Source organism: Ptychodera flava, chromosome 10 (genome assembly GCF_041260155.1).
Source record: "Ptychodera flava strain L36383 chromosome 10, AS_Pfla_20210202, whole genome shotgun sequence".
In the NCBI taxonomy this organism is placed as follows: domain Eukaryota; kingdom Metazoa; phylum Hemichordata; class Enteropneusta; family Ptychoderidae; genus Ptychodera; species Ptychodera flava.
This window is the reverse complement of record NC_091937.1, coordinates 6,892,422-6,916,832: the sequence shown is the minus strand read 5'-3', so window position 1 is coordinate 6,916,832 and position 24,411 is coordinate 6,892,422. Positions and strand designations below refer to the sequence as shown.

The window sequence follows — 24,411 nt, the reverse complement described above, 5'->3', positions numbered from 1 at the left end:
ATTCATCAAAAGACTGAAGAATGTTGTAAGCCTATTTAGCAACGCCATGAATTCATGTAAAAGCTATAAAATTCATATGTACAGGAGATGGGAAAATATGAATAAGGCGTGGGCAAGAAATCTCCAGGGAATTTGTATTTTCAGTGCAATCTTTAAACAGGATTCTTATCCTTAGCCGTCATTTCCTGTTTTCATACTTTTTTACGGTGCTTTCAATCTGCGTCATTATGTTATTTTTTCTCTCTTGTCAGAAATCTGCTGTACATGACTTGAATATTAAATTAAAGATCAGAGTTTCTCATTGGTTGCTAAAAGAAATTTCATACATAAATTCACAATTCTTGATTATAATTTCACAAGTAATCAGCATGTCTTGGCTTTATATAGAACTATTTATATAAATATCCTCTCACTAAATAATTCAATAAAATATTCATTTCATTATTGTGGGAGGGAAATTGAAAAACACTTTAATTTTGCAAGTCCATTCAAATTGAAACGAGGCACTAAATTAGAGAAATGATGGCATAACACTTAATGGCCGCCCCTTTTGGCAAATACAAAGGTCCAATCAGTATACTGATAGTGAACAGACTGTACCAAACATTGGAGGTAAACAGGGTTATTTAACACTTACATTCTACACTCTGTTTTTCCACTCTTTCAAATCTCTTGACCATTTCTTCTTGTGTGGGTTCCTCTGCTTCCGACTCCTCTAGTTTCTTCATCTTCTGCATCAGCTCTTCAACTCCACCCTCGGGACTTTCAAGGTCCTATCATGGTGAAAAAACACAAATATGTCAAGAACTTCTTAATTGCACAATAAATCACAATAAATGAAAATTATATATACTGTCTTAGTATGTGTGTGTAAACACATGTATAGAAGTATATATACAGCTGCATATGTATTTACATATATTCACGAACATAAAGCATTAAATTTGCGAGAGCAGCATTGCCACGGTAACTGGATGTTGAAAAGATACTATGATACCCATCAGTATGTGTGGCTTCCATAATGTCATGTTTACTGCTCATGTTGGAATGCAGAATGACATCAGGAAAATCATTTCCGTTGAAACCACACAAAATATCTATCTTATTAACAAAAATATGATGCAACTCAACATATTGTCTTCATAAGATTTCCTTTGTCATAAATGGGACCGGGAGCTTTGAAAAGATATGGCCCAATGGAGACTATAAATATCTAGAAATCATTCTCAATAATCTTCATCTTTGAGCTAACAACTACCGGTACATGCAGCTACAGATTTTGTATTCAAAATACCAGCTGCCAGTGAAACCTACACCACTGTGACAATGCTATCTATGTAAATGTGAATGGCACAGAGGCATTCTGGGACATTATTGAACTCTCTCTCCACATTCATAAAAGACAAACACCAGTCAATGGTTTTTCCCTAGTGGATGAAAACATTTGATAGAGAAAAGAACTACGAACACCGACTTCCTCAGAAGGTCTGGCCTTTGAACATTGTGTTTCTGTCAATATTTTGCAATCATTTTCATCTTTTTTCTCTCTTTCACCTAAACCGATCAATGTATAACAATCTGCTTACACCAAAATTGGTTTTGGTAACAGAAGAGTGTTATACCGGTCTATTCAGTCAATATTGATCTCATTTTAATGAATATGTATTGCATTGAACAGATTATACATACAGTAATTTTCTTTATCAAGGAAATATTGTGAACTGCTATTATTTAGAATTGATGCACTGGATTTCAAAATCATAATTGCTAATAGAAATATCACATACTGTATGTTATCATCAATCAATTCTTAATCCATGGTACCAATTATGCTGATTTACAAAACGACATACCAGTATTGCACACATTGTGTGTAGTCATTTCAATTTTGTAAAAAGTACATATTAAATTCATTTTAAAACTGGCTATTAAATATTATTTGGATTATCAAAGACTCCTTTTGAAATTTTTTGCGGAAGTGAGTCATATTTTTTGCTGCAGACAAATGGGTCGGTCAGAGGTCATCTGATAAAACAATACTTAACACTTTCAAATGATGTAGCAGTGACAAGAGGTTGACCTTTCACCTGCAAGGGAGAGGTGGAAGCAAAGTACATTTCAGGTAATTGTACTGAACTTTCACTGAACCAATCACTGAAGCGTCACTATGAGGCAAGGCTAGGTTTCTTACATGCAGATAAACACAGTCATTAATTTTCATCCTGTATGTAGGCAGAACATTCTAGCATTGTACTGCCACAAAACAGATGTGAGTTTTTTAACTTCTTTCAAGTTTCTTGTTTGTACACAAGACCTCCAACTTTAATTACATGGGACTTCAAGTCTTAACTTATTTTTTTTCACTTTCTTCCCTAAATGTCCCTGAACTTGAATTTAAACCTTTTTTCACTCTTTGTTCACTCTCGTATCCCGCAATATATACTTATCTACACTGTACCAAACTAATCTAACAACATTGTGGTTGAGTTTGTGATGATGAGAAACACAGCGGTGATATATTTAATTTAGACATGGAATGGGAATTTGAAATCTGTTCCAAAGTTCATTTGATGTTGTGAAATACGGATGGTTATTCAATGTAAATGGCAGCATTTCATATCCTTTTCCATAAAGTCTTTGTTTCTATCAACGGTATTAAAGACACAGCTGTTCATTTTTCAATATCAATATTAGAATTACTGGTGTTCTTATACTGACTGTGTTATGACACTCATCTGTCTGTTGCAATAACCTGGATATTACAAATGGCTGACACTGTGGCCCACATACATGTCAATAAGCTGACCTAACTGTGCACTTTATCCCCGATTCCACAGGCCACTGACACTCTTTGCTGTGTTCCAATTGGCATTCAGTCAACTCATGATGATACGTCAACTTTGAATTCTATTGTAAATACTTGTCCTGGTATAATACTTCATTCCAGGCGGCGTCTACACTTGGCTGATTTCCAATTCAATTTTTATGAAGTAATTTTGTCTGCATAGCAGAGAAGTCATGCAGAATATTACAACTGAAATCATATTTATTGCAAAATATAAAACACAAAAACCAAATGGGTCAGAAAATTGGACTAACAATCTTCAGGACGACTGTTTTCTCACGTAGACAATTGTTTGTGTGGTGACCTGTTATTCCACTTATTTCATGTAAAACTTTTTGGCAACATTTTGTTCTAATCAACTACATTTAAATATTACAGAATATTGTTGTCATGACAAGTATTTAATAAAACTATAATTTTACATTGGCAAACTGATTTTTGACAGATCTTTGATAACATTTTGATGTGATGCAATTTATTGTTGGGAAAAAGGTGAAATGATTTTTATTGCTGTTATTTATTTTATTGTGCCCGCAGCACACTCATTAAGTGCAAAAATGAGTTGAGTTGTTAAAAATCAACTGTTGAACACTATGGAAACAACAATCTACACAATAAAAATTTTTTAAATCATGATGACTTTGCATTATTCTCACAACTTTTATCACTTGCAATTGTGACTTGACATTTTCCATTCTGCAGTGTACAAGAATATCTTCTAAAAGAATGGAAACCAATTTGCCACTGATCAAATATTTAAAAACCAAAAATTTATAACACTTTTAGTAATTTTTACTGAACAATTTTACATGTGTTACTTTGAAAGTAATTAAATCAGCTATGGGGATTTCACAGCGACACATTTTTCAAGAGCTATACAACTCCTGGTTGCATTGATACTAAAATGAAAATAAATCAAAGGTTTTTTCCAGTCCAGCACAGCTATAAAGTGACAAAATTATTAAGTATAGATACAGTCATGAATATGAGAAAGTTTCAGTGCGCAATGGCATTCATGATAGCCTAATTCACTTCATAAATCATTGTTTTGAACCACTTTGTCTATCAAATAACAACTTTCAATGCAGTTTTCAGTCTTTCATTTGATTTTAAGTGCATACTTGCTTGTTAGTAAGTCAAACCTTTTGAAATTAGACTCCAATAACCCTCAGATGACATTTTATATTTCAGTTTTATATGATGAATTCAAATTTATTTAATGTTGTGGTTTTGGATTGACTATATCAATAAAACACAGAAAGAATAAATTTACACTATAAATGGTTCACAAAAAACCATGGTGGTAAATAGCAAAAACTCCTCATACACTCTTGTTTTACGTACTAGACTTCTCGTTTTCAGTCACTTGTAAACTACACATAAGATATGCCCTTTGCCTGCTTCTTTACAAGTAATCATTTCTATAAACAATTTCACAGGTAATACTGTTCATATCTCTATCAATCACCACACAGAAATATTTTATTAACATGAATTTCCTGATATTTATGTTGTTGGATAGTATTATCATATTCGTTTAAACAAAAATATTTATTTATTTCTCTAACTTGATGAAGTATACTTGTAAGAAGATATGTTTTGTTTAAATTCAATTCACTTCACATTACGTATTCTCTCTCTCTCTCTGTTCTCTCTGATTTAATTTACTTTAAATATTTTGATAAATAAGTGATTATTTCACAGACTCAGTAAATTAATTGGCGCTATTGTTTTGTATGCCTAACATATCTAAGTATAGGATAAAGCCCGAGTACAAGGGCTCTTCTGGTATATAAAGTCCAACCCAACGATAAAATGTCGAGGCCGCAGGCCGAGACATTTTATCGTAGGGTTGGACTTTATATACCAGAAGAGCCCGAGTACGAGGGTTTTATCCGACTTAAAAACTATCCCCCCTAACTGATATATTTTCGTTTTCAATGTGTTTACGTCAACCGTCCCCTTTGTCAATGTAACATGTTTAGGATATGAATTAAAACTTTTATTTGTGAAATAGCCTTCCAATGTAATGGAACATCCTATAAATGCTCTAGGGCACATTATATAAATGCCCTAGGGCACAGCAGATTTTGTGTTGCAGCTGGTTTCCGCTGTGTTACCAAATTTGAATATTAAAACGTACCAAATGTCTACAGAATATGACATGTTCACTTTTGATTGGACAGTACTTTACTACGGTGCTGTCATTCGTTTCTGGAATGTGGTGACCAAGGCTTTACGAGTAGATAAAACACCCTGAATTGAGCACTCTGATTGGTCAATCAACAGTAGATAGTTTTTAAACATGAATATTGAATAATTTATATTTACAGATGATATGACGAGTTCATCCAGAGTTAACACAGAGCATTACGTGGACAGTGGCCTCTTCCTGACAAAATTTATGGTGCATCCATTCAATTGAATTCTGTATGTGCGTCACCACTCTACTCAATAACACGTCTAGTGAACCAATTTAATTCACGATACGTTGGTTGGCAAAGTTCCTAAGACTACATTAGAGTCTAGTGCTTGCTTTAAGCTTGTCTCTGATCATTTACATCTCAACTTACATGGCAACAATCAACCTTGATGAGTACAAAAATCCTGTCATGTGGACTGATGCAGTCGTTTTCAAAGTCTTACAGCTGGCTTTTAATTCACACACCTGGGTTTGTGAGACCCCTGGGGTGTGCACTTACAGTTCACATCAAGTTCAAGTATTGTTCAAGTCAGAAATATTATGCAGGCAAAAAATACTTTGAGTGATAGCAGTTAATTATACAACATAGATCTGACGAGGGACAGCACACTTTTTATACTGGTTTCTCAATGCAATACAGCTATGGACATTTAAACACAATTTTCAACTTTTTGGGTGAAGCAGTGCCTAACAGCTGAGGTAAACCGTAAAGGATTCTAAATAATTATATAGATTTGTAGAACTGTAAATATCTGTACATGTTGGTATGGAAACAGGTTTTTTAATGAACTCTCAATTCATTCTTGTTCATCTTTTGAGTATAAAAAAATCTTTCCAAATCTTTTGAAGTTGACCATAGCAATGGCAGAGTCGCCCCTGTGACAACAATGGGATGAATCCAAATAACTGGAAAACAATAGGGTGGATCCAAATAACTGCAAAATGAGGTATGAACTACTTACAAGGTGGACATGATTTGCATCAGCAGAATTCTGACAATTTGTTTCTTTCGCGTCGGCAGTTTCGGTGACGGAAGGCGGCCTTATCGTGTGCCCTCCCTCCATGTCGACCTCTGGATTAATTCCACATCCGTAGACAAAGCTGCATAGGCTGTGGAAGTGGCTGAGCAATGCTATGGCATGCACCAGTTCTGACACTGACCAGTTATCAGCCCCTCGAAGCAGTTTCTGAAAGAAGACACAGATAAGAAGTATGCTGTCACTTCTGTTTCCTGGTTTACAGTCTATTCCGGCTCTTTATACATGAAAATGATTGTACAATAGTTTATATCACACCATGCCCTTATACAGTGCTGATGATACACGCTAAAATCCATTCATCATAAAACATCAGCTTTGAAAAGTAGCTTTGTAGATTAGTAAAGATACATTTGGTGTTTTTTTCTTAAAAACCCTTTCAGGATAACTTATTCACAGAAAATAAATGTCAGCCTGTATCAGAAGATATAATGGATGTTTACTGTCATTTCTTATGAAAATAAAAAGCTAATAGTAACCAAACAGTAAGAAAACAGGATGGAGTTTAGATCTGCTGAAAGTAGATAATATCCTTTATAAAATTAACATGGGCTGATGTGTGGATAAAGTTGATAATGGACTCAATTTGCAATATTTCAGGACTATGACGTCATTTTAACCCTTACACATCTATACATCACAATAGAGGTCTGACCCATGCCATCATCAAGAGTGGACTTCGTCCCCACTGTGATGATGAAGAGTTTACATCTGTCAGCTTTCACGACATCCATGACTGCAACACGCACTCTTTCTGAACAAGACTTGTTTGGGATATCCATCACTTTCCTGATATATCTCTTGATGGATTTTTGCACAAATATTTATATATACATTTGCAAAGGCTGCATTAATAATTTTGACATCAAGATGATCTATGTACACCATGAAGAATTGCTAACCTGGGTATTAAAAAAAAACGGGAAGTACAGAGCAGAAATCCAATCATAATGGGGCAGTTCAATGTTTGATTAATAATTCAGATGGCTTGGGTTTTTCCAATACATCAATCTTTCTTTCGTCTGTTGGCACAGAGAAGGCAATTTTATTTGATGGCCTGCAGCAATGTGATTCTCGGCCATCACAGCTTATTTTGTGAAACCTCAAAGCTACCATTAGCCATTTCAACCAACGACACCATACAATACATCAATCCTGCAAAATTACAGTGTGAATGCATCTTACACTGTCATCTATCATGAAACAACACTGGATGAAAATATTTTCCTTCTGTCTGTGTTGTCCTGCTTGCCTATAAAACCTATTCACAACTTAACACTGGCCAGACGCAAACAGTTTTCAATAAACACGACTGGAACAATTTATGAATAGGACTAGAACAATTTAAAGATAAATAGGGGTGGACAGGTTGAAGGATATTTGCTCTTTTCATACAATGATGTATTGCAGTCACTTTTATTAACCAATTGGATGGCGTGACTTGCCAGGAACACTAGAGTTGAAATCCCACTCTGAACAAAACATATTTGTGTTGTTGAGTTCAGGGCAGAACATGAATTCATAACCACAGGGTCCCTGAGATACCTAGCTGCTGTCTGAAAATGTTTACAACTATCATGTAGGTAATGAAAAAGGTTTAGTTGGATCACCAACAATTTTATGATATTGGCTACAGCTCATTAAAGAAGGCTTTCTAGTAATATTCACAATGCGTATTCATTACAGGCTGGCAATGGTGATACCGTTATTAAACCAACCATCCTGAAAATGATTATTTCTCATGATCTATCGGCCAAATTGCAGCCATTACCAGAACTTAACTTCCGTCTCTCATATCAACATGTGTGCAAGCTTTTTTGTATTATGCAGTTGCCATGGAAACGGCTGCACGAAATGTATTCCAGGTTGACTGATACATTGGCTGATTTTGCATATTGTGCCTGGAATGCTCATGGCAAAGAGTAGATTCTAATGAGAAGAGATAACATGATAACATACTGTGGATTAATAAATTCTCCTTTCTTACCTCAATGTCGTCTTTTGTTACCAGCCACGGTCGATGGGCCAGTTTTTTGTTGAGATCGTTGAGATGACGGAGTTTCTGTGGGATGTGGTTGAGTCCTTTCAACCACTCTGGGTCTCCCCCCTGTAGCAAAAATTCAGTCTCTTGAAGTCGAACTATGTACACACACCTGTGTCTAGCTGCCGCCTGCAAAAACAGCAAACGGAAAATGTGTTGAGAGGACACTGGTGCCACCGATGCAATAAAAGTAAAGGTAAAAGGAGAATTATGAATTTCGTTGACATTTAAAATCACAGCCAGGGTTGTGATAAAGAATTTGTTGTCCATAATGGCTTAGTAGGATTTGGGGAATGATAAAGGCAATAGATGGGGCAGATTTGTGGGTATCTGCAAAATGGACAAGGCAGAAAAATTGAAGCAATTTCTAACGTCAGATCATATAAATGTAAGTTTGCAGTGAAATGGAAATCATTATTGATGTAAACCCTTCATCCCAGCAAATGTAAAATTTGAAAACTAATGAACCCTTCACAGATTTACAAAATTGAGTTAAACCAATTCCAAGGATTGAAAGGGGAATAAATTCATCAGCTGATTTCATACACTCTCTTAGAAAGATCTTGGCTGTATAAGCTTCACATGAATATCTAGCTGTAGTTGCGCGGTAACTCTATCACACCTACGCAGTTTCTGACCTTCAGATGAAGACGTCAATCTGGCCAACACAAAAGTTGCCTGATTGAAATACAAAATTTGATTGGCAGATTGATTTCTGCTTACAACTGACACCTATTCTACAGCTCTGCCGTGAACAAACATCAACCTGGCACTTTTCAAATCCAACAAACACCCTGTGATCCACATCGCTGTCAGCTGTAATTAACGTAACTGAAAACGCAATTCAGCAGAATTCAAAGGGGTCTTTTCATTTTCACAAACAGAACAAGCAGAAGTATTGATATCAGAGAGAGCAATAAAAACCACGTCTTTCTACTGTTGTTCATTAGTATTCTATCCATGCAATCTACGTCAGTGTCTGGGCTGTGCTGGCATTAAAACTGAATATTACAAAGAGCTACAGATGCCTTCCTCAGATTACACTGAACTATAAATCGTACACACTTCATACATCTTACAAAATTCTATTTCTATTGATGGCAAATACAGGATGTTTATCTATACATACTGATAATATCCTTCCTTGTGGAATTAAACAAAATGTTTACCAGTTTGGAAGAAATCATACTTTTGTGAAAACAGCAAGAGTTTCTCAGAACAGAGACAGTGACTAACAACACTACCAGGAGGACCTTATTCATTTCCTTTAGAAATAAATAAAGAAAGCGTCAGGCATGTACTGACATACACACTGGTAAATAGGTGCGATTGTGCAAATTTGCATACTGGAGTGGGATATGTTTCAAGATGGAAACTGAAAATAGTTCTGGATATAAGCATTTGTATGCATTTCCCTTTTCCCTAGAATCACCAGCTTTTATGTTGGACAGTTTCAATATAAACACTTGCATTTCCATAAAGATCACACTTTTGAAAACGTAGACACCTCGACAACAAATGAAATTAATGCATGTTTGATGTGTTTGGGGTAATTACAGATGCATTATGAACTTCTAATAATTTGATTGTGAAGTACAAAGCCAATGCTGTGTTCTTGGAAGAGTTTTCACATTCATTTCATATTTTTCGCTTTACGCTCTATTCAATGATGTGACTTGAGTAAGACATATTGCTGTAGACAAGCAGTTCTGAAGTTGAGAGGACACGGCTAATACCAGCATAATTACAGATGACATATATGTGACAATCTCAAATGTCACTGATCACACCATGTTCTATACAATTTCCCTACAGACAACATTTGACATTTGTGTGTATTGATGATAGACATTTTATTTGTTCTAATAAAATCTCGTTTGGCTAGATAAACAGCCAACTTAAGACTTTTCCTTCCATAAAAAATTCCCTCTGCCAAGCTACCTGTACAAGTGGACATTTGCTGACTCAACAAAATATTTTCACAATAGCAAAATTAAACCTTGAGGGTACCAGACAGCAGGGTTGTTTTCACGCAACATTAAAATTGTTGTTGCTGAGCATGTTTGCGAATAGATTCAAGCACTCATTATCATAAGATGTTCCAGCTCAATTGTTATGAGTTTAAAGGAGACATGTTTGACGTCATTGCATCCAAACACTGCTTAGCTGCCCGTGTCTCCTGTGGTTTATTTTCATCACTGTGGATTACAAGCCAAGAAACTGATCCCATGATGAGAGACAGAGATCCAAATTCATCTTGTTTTCGTTTTTACTACCAAGCAATAAAGCTTTCAGGGTATTTTATGCGCAAATACCAACTTCCCCATTTAATGTTGTATAACTATATATCACAGCCTTCAGGTATGTCAACTAGGGGATCAGCTGAAAGACTATCTCATTTTACATTATTTTCTGACTGAGAGAAATAAACTAATTTCACTAATGGTATTGATTTTGTCTTGCATGTTTTTTTAAGCTTTCCTCAATTTAAGATAACAATATCTGAATTACCGGTTAATGTATAATTTACAGCAATCCAAATATTCAATTTCAAGTATATATTTTTTTTTTAAATAATAGCTTTCTTTTTCTAAATCTCACAGTTTTTATCTACCACTGTGACAGCTGGCAAACACAGTTTACATATCATTGAAACAATTTATAGAAACTCTCCTAAGTTTTACTTTCCCTAGACTGTAATATTCATGGGTGATGTATCTATCTTCCATTCATGAGATATTTCTTACCAATCACTGGATAACTTCCATTCAAATTTGGAAAATTACAATCACTAAAAGCTACTCACCGCCTCTTATTCTTAATTAATAAGTCCAGCTACATATCATTGAATGTCATGTGAGTTGTAACTAAGTTGGACGCATTCTGTTTGACACGATTTATGATATTTACAATTAAATATTGTAATTTTAATTTTTCAAATCACAGACAACTGCCATGCTAGTACACGATACAATGTTTGATTAGTGAGTCATTTTTTGCACAAACTTATTTTTCATCTTGACAGTAATATGTGTCAAGTACTCAAATGACACAAATTGACTCTTTATGGACAGACGATACATTTCACTGTATGATGCAATCATCTGCATCTCATTAACCACTGACTGATTCAAATACCAGCAGTTAAAAAGTGTTTTGAATTCTTGTAAGTGTTGTATCATATATTGTATGACAAATTAATTTATTGTTCTCTTCAACCTTGAAAGTACCAATAATTTAACAGATTTATGGAGTAGCTATGTGATTTATTGTATTTTTACACTTAGAGTAAAAGCAAACACTGAACCCAAGCCATGTGTGTGCATGCCCAGCAATGACAAACTGATCAACAGTCAGGCCTGACACCCCTTCTGTAATTTCCTTCAATTTTGAATTTCCTCACAGATAGGTCCCAGCATAGAAGAGGGATGTACATGTCTGGTATTGGAATACAAGGGTTGACCTGTGCAATCCCAATTCTCTGTCAACAGATCCACACTAAGCATTGATAACAATGGGTTTGGCCTAAACCACGGCTGCATAGAAAGCCTTAAAACTGGATTGAAAACACAGCAATAAATGGATCAATTGTTGAGGTACTGACAACCTGGGAACTGTACGTATGGTAATGCATTGAGTATAGACAGCAATATGTCATGGTGTTAGAATAACTATATGCAGACCTTGCAATGGAGCTATGAATAGACTCAGCCATAACACGTCTCTATTGATCACATAAAAGTCAAATACGTATAACCTACATGATAAATGCAAATGGATGTTATATTAAAAGGCCATAAAAAATGATAGCATTTTAGGTATTCAGTAACCAATAGGTTCTCTAACTTAATATTTTGAATTCTTTTGAGTCAATTCAGGAATATGCATGCAATGTAGGATAATATCTGGAGGCAAACCCAAAGAAAACTCAAAATTGTAAGTCAGTGAAGATGGCCCAGAGAACACTGTATCAACAACAGATACCAATTACTATGACATAAATACTGTAATTACTTTTCAAATATTTGATTTCAGTTTGTTGCCCTGTAACAGCACTTGACAAATGATACACATGTACTATGAACAACTTTGACAATGATAACATGACAGGACATTCACTATTTAAATGACACCACTACCATGCTGAGAAGCATTCCATAAAAGTGTGTTTGCCACTGGCCGGTCAACAACAAAATTTTCCCTTCAGTCATCAAATATTTCCTCTGTGGTTTTAGGATACATGTGAACTTGCATGTAGGAATTCCTCGAATATCCACGTCCACAGATCACATTCATAAAGTGTTCTGAATGTGTTTTTTATATTTATAGTATGACCCATTACAGCAGAGGTAATGTTATAGGGTAATTATAATGTAAGGGTAAGGATACGGGCTATCCATGCACTTCAATTAACCTGACTTGAGGTGGGCTGAACCTTAAACATGGGTCTTAAACATACCTATAGATACAACCATGTAAGCTAGTATTACTGGAGAAATCCATGGTAACATTTGAGTTGGTCTTTCTTGAAAACTCCACTCTAAATTTTGATTTCTTTCAACATGCTGTGAAACTCTTACAAAGATTAAGCTATTATGTACTGGAAATACCTATATAGTTTTTGGTGCGGAAGCTTAGTAAGATATCAAACATGCCGGGGTAAGGTATTTTTAGAACATTCTAATTGGAAGGTCGTATTTCAGAAAGTTAATCTGTGAATGTTTTAAAAGTTACATTTTAGAATGGACAAGTCATCGTTGATGACACAGTCCCCACTTGTTAATAATGGGTACTTTGATTACATGTCCTCAGAGAGGATAGAGTCCTCTTCATTAATTAGGTCTGTGATAAAAATACTTTGATACAGATGGTGCTCAATGGCAAGAATGAGTTCCATGGTGATGAAAACATAAACCAATGTAGGCCACCATCCTAAAGTTCATAAAATGAGTCAACTAGGAATTAATCAACAGGATGTTGCAAAACATTTTTGCATACAATTCTAACACTTAACAGATTATCACTGGTACATATTTCATAAAGTTTGATGCAGTATTTACAACACTATGAGATCAACATCTGTATCAAGTTTCATCACATTTAACGTTGTATTAATTTGTGGCTATTAAATTAATTAAATGACACTGATAAATGTCTTTTTCAATGTTAAAGCAATGTGAGCTTAACATCGGTTAACATCTGTATAAAGTTTCATGAATTTGATGCAGTACATATTTCTTGACATATCAGCCTACTTACGAAACTTCAATAATTGACATGTTACTGCTACATGACGTGAAACAAATTGACGAGCATATGTATGAAATAGGTCAATGTCACTTTGAATGATACTGGTGGAAATATGTCTGAGTTATGGCTCTGTACATGAAAATATCGTAATAAAATGGCTGCCTAGCAACCGTATTGGATCGTATCACATAAAAAATGGACGTACATATGTATGACATAGGTCAATGTCCTTGTACCAACTTTGAATAAAATCAGTTGAGATATGCCTGAGTTATGCCTCTGTTTATGAAAAAATCGTAACAAAATGACCACACAGCAGCCATATTGGATCGTATCACAAAACAAATTGACGTGCATATCTATGACATTGGTCAATGTCCTTGTACCAACTTTGAATAAAATCGGTTGAGATATGCCTGAGTTATGCCTCTGTATATGAAAAAAATTGTAATAAAATGGCCGCCTAGCGGCCATATTGGATTGTATCACAAAACAAATCGACGTGCATATCTATGAAATTGGTCAATGTCCTTGTAGCAATGTTGAATAAAATCGGTTGAAACATGTCTGAGTTGTGGCTCTGTACATGAAAAAATCATAATAAAATGGCCGCCTGGCGGCCATATTGGATCGTATCACAAAACAAATTGACGTGCATATCTATGACATTGGTCAATGTCTTTGTACCAACTTTGAATAAAATAACTTGAAACATGTCTGAGTTATGGCTCTGTACATGAAAAAATCGTAATAAAATGGCCGCCTGGCGGCCATATTGGATCGTATCACAAAGAAAATTGACGTGCATATCTATGACATTGGTCAATGTCCTTGTACCAACTTTGAATAAAATTGGTTGAAACATGTCTGAGTTATGGCTCTGTACATGAAAAAATCGTAATAAAATGGCCGCCTGGCGGCCATATTGGATCTTATCCCAAAACAATTCGACGTGCATCTGTATGACATATGAAGTAATCCTTGTACCAAGTTTGAATGAAATCGCTTCTTGCATCTCTGAGATATCTGTGTGAACGGACGGACGGACGCACACACGCACGCACGCACGCACGCACGCACGCACGCACGGACATGACCAAACCTATAAGTCCCCCCGGACGGTGTCCGTGGGGACTAAAATTAAGTCCATTTTGTGTCAGAGGTTCTATGTAAACTCTTACAATCATTTTGTTGGTGACATCACTGGATTTGCTTTTGTATCCCTTTAGGACTTGATTCACAACAGAATCTCTAAAACATAAGTTTTGGGGATTATTTGGTGATTATTTAATTCAGGCATGGAAAAAAGTACATGTATACCTTCTTCACATTAACCATGAACTACATATATCTTTATGTACAAGAAAATTGTTGGGCATAACTTTGCTGTACTGTATGCAAAACTCCTCAGACATTACGTGGACAGTTTTAGTTCCCAACAGTGGCTGCTAACTCATTAGTATGTAGCACTGGTAAATCCCCCTAAATTTATGTCATCGCTTTGTTTGTCCATTCTGTCTGCAAGCAAGGCCGTCAGAAATTTGCTGCTACCCACTGTCTCCTGCATACCTGTATTGCAAGATGTTTATCAGTGCAACTAAATCCATTAAAATTAAACAAATTGACAGGTACTACAAATCCAAATTCTGCAACTTTGTACTTCCGAATGGCTAAACAACTGCTTGACATTACTTTACAACTGTTTCGTCTGCAGAGTGATAAAGAAAATGCCAAGCATGATACGCAATAGCCGATGAAACCTGATAAATTATTTGTATGCATAAGGGATGCCTACAACTGTAAAACACAAATGTCTTGCATGAGAAACCAACTGGCAATTGAGATCTGCTGGGGGACAAAAAATCCCAGTGTAGTCTGGCCTGTTGACCTAGCAACCCAATTAGACGAACAAAAGAAAACAGAATGTAAATCAGTAAGCTACTCCGTATTCTTATAAAAATACACACGCACAAAGACTATCGTTTTCATTTTTTTTTTCCATTATTGGAATAACCAGTGTTATAAATCCAACACAAGAACATGAGTCTGGGAATAGGTGTTTGAACAGGACAGCTGATGACGTGCTGGAAGGTACGGAATTAGAAATAGCAGAAAGAAACATGAGAAGACGGGATACTTACCATAATGGCTATGTAATGCCTATATTCATATGGTAGAGGTCCATCTCCCCTTAACATGTAACTCTGGGTCCGGACAAAATGTTCCACGTACTCCGGATGGTATCCCATGACTTGAGTAACATGGTCCAACCGACTTGTTTGAAGGAAGACATCGATGAACATCCGGCTTTGCTGTAACAGAGGACAATTGCACATTTGAGACGACGAGACTGAGAAGGTCGCTCGCGAGTACAGTGTGCCGGCCGGCTGCCGATAAGCAAATGCCTCTTATTTAAGCTTTTTGAAGGCCACGCAGCATACACTCAGAACTGGTCGTCTTTTGAAAAGAAATCCGCATGAATTGGCTGAACCAAATACAGAGAGAAATCTCCTTTGGCCGTGAGAGCACAGAAAACATCCAGCAACACAAATCCAGTCGACAAGCAATTTGAAATATTATTAGGGGCAGACACATTCAGGAATATCAGCTGATATTGGCTTATGAATATTAATTTTGGAAGATTTCATTCTTCAGTAGGTGTGTACAGCACCACCACTTGAGTACGCTGTATGGGATTTTATCAGCTCACAGCTTGTTTTATCAGATCACGGCTTGTTTTATCAGATCACGGCAACTTCCCATTTTGGTTTTATGTTCAAATTCAAACTGACAGCTGACTGATCAGGGAACCTCATGGAACAAAATGAAAATCGTTTTTTCTAAATTTGAATCAGATTTTCATAGAATGACGACAGTCTAAAAATTACCCTGTCTTATTATTTTTAATTTCCCTTCATCTGAATAATGAAGCAGATAATCCTGCATCGCTGATGAACTTCAAGGTGTATGAAGCAATTATAAACAAATGGAAGGTTCCCGGCCATTGTTTGCAAATGCTGTCAGGGATACATACATCAAGGCTAGGTAGGAGTCAGTAATATGCATACAATGTGATTTTATTTGTGTCATAATCCTGAATCACTTTTCAGACAAACAGAACACAGTTGTAAAATTCTAGCCACTGTGCTGACGAATCTGCATTGTATACGAAAGCACTTGTTTTCGTTATCTTTTACTTTTCCTATGGCAATCTTCAGCCCACGCAGACACACCCGGCTGATAAAACACAAACTGCCGTGTCGCGACACCTTTCTTTGAGGTACATTGAAAGATACCAGGTGACTGATCTGGGGAGGTGTGAACGAAAAATTCACAAACAGACACTGAATAAAGAAAGTCGGTCAATTCAGGGTAACTCAAAGAATCGCACAACTGAAATAACACAGGAAAATACAAAACAGCTCATTCATACACTCTTGCCTCCCGACTTGCACCACCTTAGACGGTTAAACTGTCACAGAGATTGATTGCTATTTGCAATTTCTCTCAATCGCAATGTCTTCAAATACAATGGACAATTCTTTCTATTCATAGCAATGGCACAAACATCGTACCAACCACAACACTATGGTAAAGTTCATGTCAACCGTAATTTATGAGCTATTCAACATTAAAACAATACATTCATCATTTGAAATTTTTCATTATTAGCAACCAATTAGTCAATAAAGAATACACCCCTATTAACTTTTACAGAGTTTCAGAGACAGCAGAATAATCTGGATTGCAGTTTTGGTTTGCAAAAATATTTTGCATTCTGATGAGAAAGATACAATTTTGATAAAGTTGCATAGAATATTACAACAGAAACTGAATTTTTGTAGTGTCTTAGAAGCAAAGGAGGAGCCTGGTTTTCAACAGCTTATACCGAAATGGAAAAGATTTTCATATAAACTGAACATTTAAGAACCCACAATACACATACAGCTATTGCATCATCTTATGTAGGTTTCAATGCTACATAATGCTGCTGTCATTCAGCCACTTTAGCCTGTCACAATTTGTATGGTTCACTACATTTTTGGTAGGGGGACCAGTTTTACTTTTTGAAAAGGATTCTTGGCTGCTTTTTCCACACTGCTTTGACATTTTAAACTAAAAGCTGATGTACCTCATGCATGCATCTATGTAAAGCGATGACCTTCAAATTGTGCTGTTTGGGAAAATTTTAATTTTTCATCTCATTACACACAATGCTTACATGCATGCATATATATAAGTAAACCTTCAACTCAAACTGAGGTGTTTACAAGCAATTTTGGAGGTTAAATAGATTATACCAGAACATGTATTCTTTACACATCTGTAAAAAACAACACTATTCAAACTGCTACGTTTTACAGAAACACTTTAAACATAAAATTGGATATTTCACACCGAAGTCGTATTGCATCCTCCTCCTCATGGCAATCGAACCTTCAAAGTGAATGTCAAGGCCATGGTTCTTCATATGTATATAAGACAGTCACAGAATCAACAAGTTTTCCTGTGCTTTGAAGTTGGGGTCAACAGAAGATGATGAAATCCTGACACTGCCAGATGATGAAATCACTTCATAGTAACAATGTGACAAAGGCGTTTCCTACAACTCAGTACAAGTTTTACAAGTGACAAAAATCACAGAGCATGAAATCAAGTACTATTGGCTGAACTCTGAACAGGATATCCCTGTTATCAACTTAATGTAAAATGTCTCATGGAGAGATAAGTTTTATTGTAATATTACAGACATTGCCCGAGTTTGAAGGTCATATTTTAATACTTCCTAGACACTTTGCCCAATAGTTTAGTTTTATGAAAATAGTTAAGTATATTTTTAGCACAGAGAACTGGTTAATTCTGCATAAACTTGTAAGAATACAGAGGATAGACAAAGGTTAACGTTGACACAGGAACAGGCAGGCAGACAAGATGAGACTTAGACAGACAGACACCACATACATGCACAGGTACTGGACAAATCAGCCGGCAAGTCTGGCTATGGACTTGTACTGGACAAATCAGCCAGCAAGCTTGGCTTTGGACATGGATAATTATCCTATTCTCCATGTAGAACAAACGGCTGCTATCCTACTTACGCTAAGAGGATGATAAAACTATTATATTTTCAAACAGCAATACTTCCCCTATTCTGTCAGCTATTCTATTCTTTCCTGTCCAGTCTCAGCAAGTTGCATAGCAAATTCATGTATCTACAACAATACCACAAAAGTTTTAACTACATAACACAGCTTCACATTTAAGAACATTTTAGCAAGCACAATACTTTGTTATTTTTTACTTGCATCTCACAAGATCCAAGGACAAACCTCCACTTAGGTCACACGACAACTCAGGAAATCTGTATCCCTGACTCAAATATGAATACTTGGTAGTTTCCAAACACTCTAGGGCATATCAGTGGTGAAGACAAATCATGCGATGTCACATTCCTTATTTTGAAACTTGTGAGTAGATTTCAGAAATAGGAGATTGTAGGTCTGTTTGTGCAAACAGGCTAAAAATAAACTAGAACATGACAGGCTGATGAGATAGCAGCTATCAGTGACTATCGTGACTCCCGCTGATCACCAGATCCGTGGTCTCTCTGTCTTACCTCAAACGTGCACCTAGATTAAAATAGCTATGACTAGGAGTAAAGATATCTGCTGTCAATTCTGCTTCCCCTTCTAATTTATGTCATCTAAGAAAGGAACAGACCAATCTTTGTAAAATTTTGTTGTGTTCATGATTTTAAAATATATGATAGAACTTAAGACGAATCATAACAAACTCATCTTCATATATCTAAGGAAGTTTACGGCCAGATAATATTAAAGTGGCTGAGATAATGGCTTTGCAAACTGATGTAAACCTTTTCACCCCTAAGTTTCTGTATGTTGGCCTACCCTCAGTATTTACATCCATCTGATTGGACAAAAATAAGACATGATACAGGCTGACGTGACCTGTGACAATGAGACAAGATTTGCAAATCACCAATCCTAGCATAGGTCAGAGCAACTGATACAAGAGAAGAGGGTGATGTCACAACACTGGTGTGATAGGCAAGACTTTTTTTTTTTAGGCAAATTAGCCTAGCTCCCTAGGAACTGCATACAATTGACAAAGGCAGGATTGTGCAGCGCCCTCACACAGCAATAATGGATGTACATGTGCACATACAGGTAACATTTTTCCCATTTACTTGGCAATAGATAAACAATACGAGAATACATGTAGGTGACCACGTAGCTTTGATGACCCAGTGAAGCATGTCTGAACAGAACTTTTGTCACCATAGTGACAAATGTATAACAACTTGACTGAAGAAACCAGCGTCTTACTGGTTAAAAAACCCCCCTGATCACAGTGTCTAGTTCTTCAGCAATCTCATTTGTAACTTGACCTGACAGATGTAAGCACTCTAATGGAAGGTTGGGCACAGTTTATCAATGTCATTTCAGAAGTGTCAGAAAAAAAGATAAACGTAGACCCTCTTATGACCTGATTCTGTCATTCTGAGTGGTGCACAGTGTAAATAGTTGTGTTTTAGCAACACAGTTGTCTTGATCAACAACCTTTGGAATTGGACGGGGAGTAAACCATGGCAATTGTTGGACAGAAAAACAGCAATGATCCAAGGGCGTATTTGAAAACTATATTCTGAATTATACAAACATTTTAACTCAGTCACTTTGCTTACCATTTTCTTTAAACCCTGGTATTTCAGAGGAGGAATATGATGCACACGGAACTGCTTTCAGGGAATGACAAACAGGAAAATTCTGACAGGATTAGCAACAAAGTCTTGAGTTGGAATTTCGACTCCAGCTAAACAATGTCCCATGAGCCAAATATACTTGACTTGAAATCAATACAATATTAGTGTGACAAAGAATGACAAATGGTAATTATGCATGCAATGCAGAGGCTCCATTGTCTATTGTTTTGTGAGTTGGGGTTACAGAGTTGTGTTTACAAGACCTAGTACCGGACCAGACCAGTGCACTATGTGTTACAACTGGAGAAATCAATGAACAATTGCTTGATTCTGGTTCCCCTCCACTCTGTACAAATCCCAATTCCTACAAAACTTGCTCATTCTTCGGAACTCAGCTTTGCAGAAAAACTACCCCTGTGTGTTAACTCACAAACAAACAACATAGAAATCCATGGATTATTCCTGATTTACAAAAACATCTCGGTCTGAATGAAACTAACAAGTACTCAAGTTGCTGGCATACTATTTGTGCATACACAGATACATAGAAAGTGCAATATGCAAATGAGTACCCTAATCAAAATGAAGAGTATGATATAGCAAACAAAAACCAATTTCAAACATTTCTATTAAAAACAATCATGGCTTGAAAATTGTGAGAGACATGAAATAAAAGCAGTAAAAGCCTAACAAAATAAGAAGTTGTTCCTTTGAAAGATATCACTAGCTGCTAAATATAGACTGTACAGTTACATGCAAATTATAAACTGACACAAAAATGCAGACCTATTCAGTGGGCAATTACCTATCAAAATAAGCAGTAATTACATGCACTTCCCACTTGGTAGACAACACTGACATAACAGCAGCTCTTTCAAGTTCATTTTCTGTAGTTGAATGTTACAAATTCCTATCCATACAGACTCTAATAATGAAAACAATGACACATGGTAATGGATGTGTACAATGCCTATGACACTATTAGGTAATTTCAAATTGCTTTATATGTGGCCTATTGACCAGGTTATTTCGGCCGGTTATTTCCGTTGCAGTTAGAAATGCACAATCCACAAATAAATCACTAAGTGAAAAAGAGGCTGTTTACTCAGATTTCAAACATTCAAACCATTTTCCTTTTCAGAAGTCAGTTGAAGTCCCCACCAGCTAACTTTGCGTATGGGCAGAGTTACTGATCTGATAAGTAATGTCAATTAGTACATTTGTGATATGCCCCAATTCTGATCATGCAAATTACTAAGACAACAGCTAGGCGGCAGAATGCATGAATATCATAAATTTTAACATATGCAAATATTTCTCTGTATCACTAGCATACAAAGTATACTATTATAAACCCATACAGGTATTTTCATGAGATTGATCAAATTGTTTTGCATCTAGGCACTGACACTTATCCTACACTTTTCTCAAAGTCAAACCCTTGTTCACAGAGATTTCTTCCCCTATCTTGTAAAATACCATCCTAAAACAGCAAGAAAATGATAATTTACATGACAACTCACCTCTTCATCATCTGTATCACTTTGTACAACCTGAAATACAAAACAGAAAATAACACCAATGGTAAAAGGCAAATTCTTCAATAATGAAAATCAATTGACAATTGTGATGAACACACTGATAATGTCAACACCAAGGCTAATCATACATTTCACTCTCACTGATTGCATCCTAGTCTTTACATGGTGTATCCACATTCTCTCTCTCTCTCTCTCTCTCTCTCTCTCTCTCTCTCTCTCTCTCTTAAGTGCACACTTCCAATTTGCAATAAAAGCACAAGCACCACTTAAACTTAGAAACACTTCGTATTAACGATATTACAGTGACGGCACCAATTATTTTGACGATGAGATACAGCTGGATATTGATACACTACCGAATTAGGTTTGTCAGTTTGCTCACAAATTTACCCTTTTAGTGGTCAACTTTTACAACTTTGCGCCAACATCAGACAGACTAAAACAGCAGGTGACGCAGCAAGATGTCTGTAAACTAATTTACTATGTAGTATGTTTATATCTTTACAGCAGCTATCAGTTTCAATGGTGACACACACAGAGACTGGTTGTCAAGTTTTACAAGCAGTTCAAATTCACGGAGGAGAGGTGGTAAAAGAACGACGTTACTGCAAATCTAGACTCGGAGGACAGTGTTCTTTGTAGTTGAATATCAATAAAATTCATGACTTCAAAAAAAATCTAAAACTAACAACACAAATCGATCTCAAAGAATCAGAACGTTGAGTAGCGATAGCAATGTCTGGAAGTCAGGGCTTTGAGTCAGCAACTTTCTAGTCTAATAAAACTCAGACAACGACATGTTCTGGTATTGCCAGCCATGGTGGGGCTTTGTATACATATGCTGACACGTAATTAGCAGCTATCAGTTTCACTGGCGTAATGATCTGTACATTTGTACAACAGACGTTGAACCGGACAAAAATCACAACATGGATGGCTCCCAGACGACACCAGCTGAAGTGAGAGAGGAGATTGTTCAGTTGTATTTAAACGGTCTGTCATTTTCAGAAATTGGTAAACGTTGTGGTGGTGTTTCAAAGCAAACGGCCAACAACATTGTTTTGCGGTACTTGAAAACTAGCGTTTCCTGCCAGGCAAATCATCCGGAACATCGGTAAAAAAACTGACTGCAAATGTTCTGGAGCATATTGAATACTACAAAAGTGTAAAACCAAGCATTTATAGGCGTGAGATACGGCAGAATTTACTGAATTTTTGTGAATTTGAACTGCTTGTAAAACTTGGCAACCAGTCTCTGTGTGTGTCACCATTGAAACTGATAGCTGCTGTAAAGATATAAACATACTACATAGTAAATTAGTTTACAGACATCTTGCTGCGTCACCTGCTGTTTTAGTCTGTCTGATGTTGGCGCAAAGTTGTAAAAGTTGACCACTAAGAGGGTAAATTTGTGAGCAAACTGACAAACCTAATTCGGTAGTGTATCAATATCCAGCTGTATCTCATCGTCAAAATAATTGGTGCCGTCACTGCGTATTAAATTAATTCAACCAATATCAAGAGATTTCAAATGTCTTGGGAACTTGCCATCTGCTAACACTTACTCACTGACACTTTTTGAAGATATCTAATGCACATTTCATTAAGATGTAGAGGAACTGGATAACAAAATATTCAAATCATCTGCAAAAAACTTGAAATTTGAAGCTGCTATCATTATTTAAAATTTTATTTTTCAATACATATTTTGAATGTCTTTGTTTTAAAACATTTAATCTGATTTTACATGAAACTGACAGGAAGCCTTAAAACTATCATGATTTGAGTTTATTTCAAATCATAATTCACTCTGTAGGTAGGTAGAGATTCACTAGAGAAATGAACCAATCACAGACCACTTTGCAAGAATACTGGGGATCAAACCATAAATGGGTCAGGGCTCCCACTGCCATCTGTCCCTGGGCTATTAGCATAAGAATAGATGATATCATTGCTATGATGTCGTACTATTATGATGCAAATGACGCATGGCCTGATAGGTCTATTCCATTATTTCCCGGAGGGACCACATTCTCCGTCATGGGATTTGGTATCTTGGTTTGAAAATACTGAATCAGAACTGGAAAATTTCTGAGCATCAAATATCTTGTAAAATGACGAAAGTAAAAACAACCTTTACTTCACAAACTGAGGTTGTACAGAATCTGCCTTATCCTGTCAGAATAGACTGTAGGGAATTGGAATGGTGAGAACATTGATCACCAAAAACCTGGGCTTTGAAGTTCATTTGCTGAGCATAATCGTATGAGGTGATATCAATTAATCAGTTGCAAGGATGGCAACAACACTTGGCTAATCTCTTGATTCTCAAAGGTAATCAATAATAATCCTGTGTGTGAGGAAACAAACGGTGAATTGCTGCCACGTGAATCTAAGGTCACCTGTTAGCCTACAGCTCTGGCAACTCCAGGGGACCTAAATCAGATTGCCATTCAAGGCCACTGTAAGCAATGCAGCACTTTACATTCCTGTCAATTTGAGACAATTTACAATGTGTACACATTATGTATGTTGCGTAATGCACGATTCTAATAGAGAAAAAGTTTGAATACAGAACATACTACCTGTCACAGATTTGACAAGTGATCAAAGCTGCGCTGACAAGTTAAGTTCATTACCATGATATCAACTGCCAGTCTTGCTGTATGCAAATGAATCAAATGTATGAAAGTTGAATAGAAATGTTCAGAAAGTCTATGTGGAATGTAGAAAACTGCCTTTTTGCAAAGTTAATAAGATGGGCAAGGGG

At 36.2% G+C, this 24,411-nt stretch overlaps 1 protein-coding gene across 3 annotated transcripts in view; it reads right to left on the bottom strand.

The window, feature by feature from the left end:
* LOC139141875 (sestrin-1-like) overlaps positions 1–24,411 on the bottom strand; it is a 90,548-nt gene that overhangs the window by 8,321 nt on the left and 57,816 nt on the right. For all 3 annotated transcript variants that reach the window (XM_070711630.1, XM_070711632.1, XM_070711631.1), the window contains 5 exons: positions 21,624–21,653; positions 15,518–15,688; positions 8,073–8,255; positions 6,011–6,235; positions 638–773 (listed from right to left, as the gene is read on the bottom strand). In XM_070711630.1, the coding sequence (XP_070567731.1) occupies positions 638–773; positions 6,011–6,235; positions 8,073–8,255; positions 15,518–15,688; positions 21,624–21,653 (745 nt within the window). The remainder of the gene's footprint in view (positions 1–637; positions 774–6,010; positions 6,236–8,072; positions 8,256–15,517; positions 15,689–21,623; positions 21,654–24,411) is intronic.